At 38.1% G+C, this 3,432-nt stretch overlaps 1 protein-coding gene across 1 annotated transcript; it reads right to left on the bottom strand.

The window, feature by feature from the left end:
- Nucleotides 1–658: 658 nt before the first annotated feature.
- On the bottom strand, nucleotides 659–1,324 carry LOC137640498 (protein fem-1 homolog A-like). Its single transcript, XM_068373031.1, has one exon. The coding sequence runs from the start codon at nucleotides 1,322–1,324 to the stop codon at nucleotides 659–661; it is 666 nt and encodes a 221-aa protein (XP_068229132.1).
- Nucleotides 1,325–3,432: the final 2,108 nt, after the last annotated feature.

The following is a 3,432-nucleotide window of genomic DNA, read 5'->3' as shown; positions in this document are numbered from 1 at the left end:
CAGTCTTCCAGCATTCGGTGCCAATTTCAAAAGTCTTTTGGATCATAGGTCTTACACATAACAGCCAATATCTATTTACGATGAGATTGGTCTGCTTTGGAAGATGCCAAAGACTCTAGAGGGTCCTCATTATTTGCCCAAATAAACATAATTCACATTTCCAAGCCGATGAAGTGCAGTCTAACCTTGCTGTTGTGTTAATGACAGCTGGGATTGCAAACTCAAACCACTCCTTGTACACAAAGCTTTAAGAAGTGTAAAGTGCAGAAGAAGCAACTAAATGTTGTTTACTCAAACAAGGCTTGGGTAACTCTCATTTTGTTTTGTGCAGTAATGTTGTTGGTCCTGAAGTCAAATAATATCTACTGAAAAAGATCCTCCCACTGCAAGACTTGTTAGCTATGGACACTGCTTCTCCATGCCTTGAGGATGACGTAATGGAGGATTTAGAATTCTTTACGATCATGTTTCAGCTACACAACATTCCAACCCATTGATCAGCAGGTGATCTCAAACATGAAAGCAATGTTCCACCAATGATTAGTGGTTACTCAAGATTCCAGTCATAACCTCTTAGAGGTTTTGAAAGATTATTTCCATATTGACAATGGCCTAGGATCCACGAGGTGAGTTATATATTTTCCATACTAGACTTCGGTTAATGGCTGTCAACAAACTGTGATAGTACAGGACTCAAGCTGTCCTTGTAGGGGATGCGATGTTTTTTAACACAATTTGCAGCCAGACACTGAAGAGAGATGTGGAGCATAGGATCCATTTGGTGAGTTATATCTTGTCCAAGGTCAGCCATGATAGATGTAAAGGACTTGCCCTTTCCATTCAGGGTGTCAAAGTGCGTGCCGGCTGAAAGCAATGTGTCAATTATCTCTTTGGAGGATTTTCCACTCTTTGCGAGTGAGTGGAGAGGCGTATTTTCACCGTGATCTTGGAAGTTAGGATCTGCACCATTTTCAATCGGAGAATTGACAACATCCAGATTGGGAAATCCATCGACCTCGAAGAAGAGACCATCTAAGAAGCCTTTAGAGCAAGCCATATGGAGGAGAGTTCTGCCTTTGATATCTCTAGCTTTTAATCTAGCCAACTTTTGTACTCTACTGTTTCCCAATTGTACCTCGTCAGCCGAAAGTAGAGATTTGGCTTTTGTTAGCAAAAATGTTAGATGCATTGCCCTAGGTAGAGCGCTCTTCATATGTATGGCATGTGCTGAGTAAGAAGAACTCTTTTCATTTTGATGGGAGATGGCTGCTTCTTTTTCTCCTATGCACATGTCAAACAGACGTAGGAAACTCTCAAAATGCATTGATAAGGGAATCAAATCCTCATTTCCAGAAAGTTCATAGTCAATCAAATCAAATCAGAAAATACTTCAGTCAATGACAGAAGGAAATACATTCACTTTGGGTCTCAAGCTTTGAGCTTCTTATCAATAATATTGAGAGTGCGCATCCACAGCTCGATGGATAGACTGAACACTCCGTCTATTGAATATACAGTCCCCAGCACATCTAGTTCGTCAATATTATTCTTTATTTCCTCTATTTATTCCTCAGTTTCGACTTCCTTGTATTTTAAAGAAAGCCGAAAAACTTTCAGGTTCCTGCTTCCTGCCTGTTCGAAGGTCCATTGGCAACTCTGATAATAGGGCCGATAGTAAAAGCACTTCAGTTTTGGGAAAATTATTTCATGTGAATACACAGATACTACTGTTATTTTATAAAGGTGTTGAATATCATACACTGAAATACAAAATAAAAAAACTTAGAATCTACTTATAAAAAGTAGTTTTGAGGTAAATTGTTGTCATTAGCAAATCGTGAGAAAATATTAAGTGGATTCCAAATATTTTTGGAATGACTCAAAATAATTAAACTTCAAAGTAAGTTCTGTACGTATATAGAGTTCAATCTTTGGGTCTCTATTATTCCAGCATTATAAGCATTAACATTTCCGATGAATACATATTTAGATGTGAATAATCACTACACATGGGAAAATGATAACAATTCAGACTTACCTCTCATGCATTGCTAGTCTCCAGTATTTCATAGCACTGTCTATCTCCATTTTTGTCAAAAAGTGCCACCCCTAGGACCTGGTAGACATTGATTCTGTCTTCGACTGTCAGAGACATTTGACCAAATAAATATTCCACTACATGTATATGGCCGCCAGAGGCTGCAGCAAGTAAAGGCGTTATTCTTGGAAGGAAATCAGTTGGTACATTATTATTGTATAATCGCTGCAAAGATTCCGAGCTAAATAAACCCCACTCCCTGATGATGTCTCAGCCAATCATGATGCCTCATTTGTTAGCAGTGGTCACAATACATCCCTCTTACAAATCTTAAGCTGTTAATGTGGGAGACAACATGATTGGCTATGACGTAATCAGTGGGTGGGGCTTACTTCACCTGGAATATCTGCAGCGACTATAGTGCTATTTACTTGCATGTATAGTTATGCTTTCAGGTACTCAAATGATCATACTTTTAGGCAAAACATAGAACATGTTATGATTTTTAAGGATTAAGAAAATTATAAATAATGGAGCAAATAGCTAGGAATATTCATAAAGATTATATATAGCATACGAGATAAGCCCTTCGTTAAAGACGATTCAAGCTCATCAATGCGTGGAGTCTGTTATTATTAAGTGACAGCCCTATGACTCCTAACCCACAAGCAGTGACTGAACATTGTGTTCTTACCTGAACTATCAGCATCCATATTGGCACGATTATCGAGCAACATTTTGACCAACTCAAGGTGTCCTAACTCTCTTTTTGTTCACATCAGCTCCAATACTTATGAGGTACTTCACTACTTGTATATGACCACGAATAGCTGCAGCCATCATACAAATACCCCCTAACCTATCAGTAATTTCAATATCTGGAAAAAAAATAAAAAATCAATATAAATTGGATGTTTGATATGAGATAAGGAATAGGCAAATCGTAGAATAACTAAAGGAAACTAACAATTGTTCAAGTTATTACAAAAGATTTTTAGAGCTTCGTAATCTGCCTTTAGAGCAAGCCATGTGAAGGAGAAGTCTGCCTTGGATATCTCTAGGCTTTCAACTGGCCAACTCTTGTACTCGACTGTTTCCCAATTGTACCCAATTGGATGATTGAGATGAGATGAAAAATAGTCAAATCATAGGATAACTAATGGAAACTAACAATTGTTCAAATTATTACAAAATATTTTTAGAGTTTGGCAATCAGCCTAATTAAGTATTAATGGAAACAATTGCATTTCAATCCATTCACCTTCTCAAGACCAGAGTGTAAAGGAACTCACCTGCCCATGTTCTACCAGAAGTTTGGTAATGGCGGTACATCCCAGCTGACATGCTGCATTAGCCGGAGTCGAGCACGATTCGTGTATGGTATTAACCTGACC

The sequence above is a fragment of the Palaemon carinicauda genome, chromosome 1 (genome assembly GCF_036898095.1).
Source record: "Palaemon carinicauda isolate YSFRI2023 chromosome 1, ASM3689809v2, whole genome shotgun sequence".
Taxonomy (NCBI): domain Eukaryota; kingdom Metazoa; phylum Arthropoda; class Malacostraca; order Decapoda; family Palaemonidae; genus Palaemon; species Palaemon carinicauda.
Note: the sequence above shows the minus strand (reverse complement) of the source record. Positions and strands in the feature narration are given on the sequence as shown.

Coding starts and splice junctions, on each gene's coding strand:
- LOC137640498 (XM_068373031.1), bottom strand. CDS start 1,324: ATGCATTTTGAGAGTTTCCTACGTCTGTTTGACATGTGCATAGGAGAA.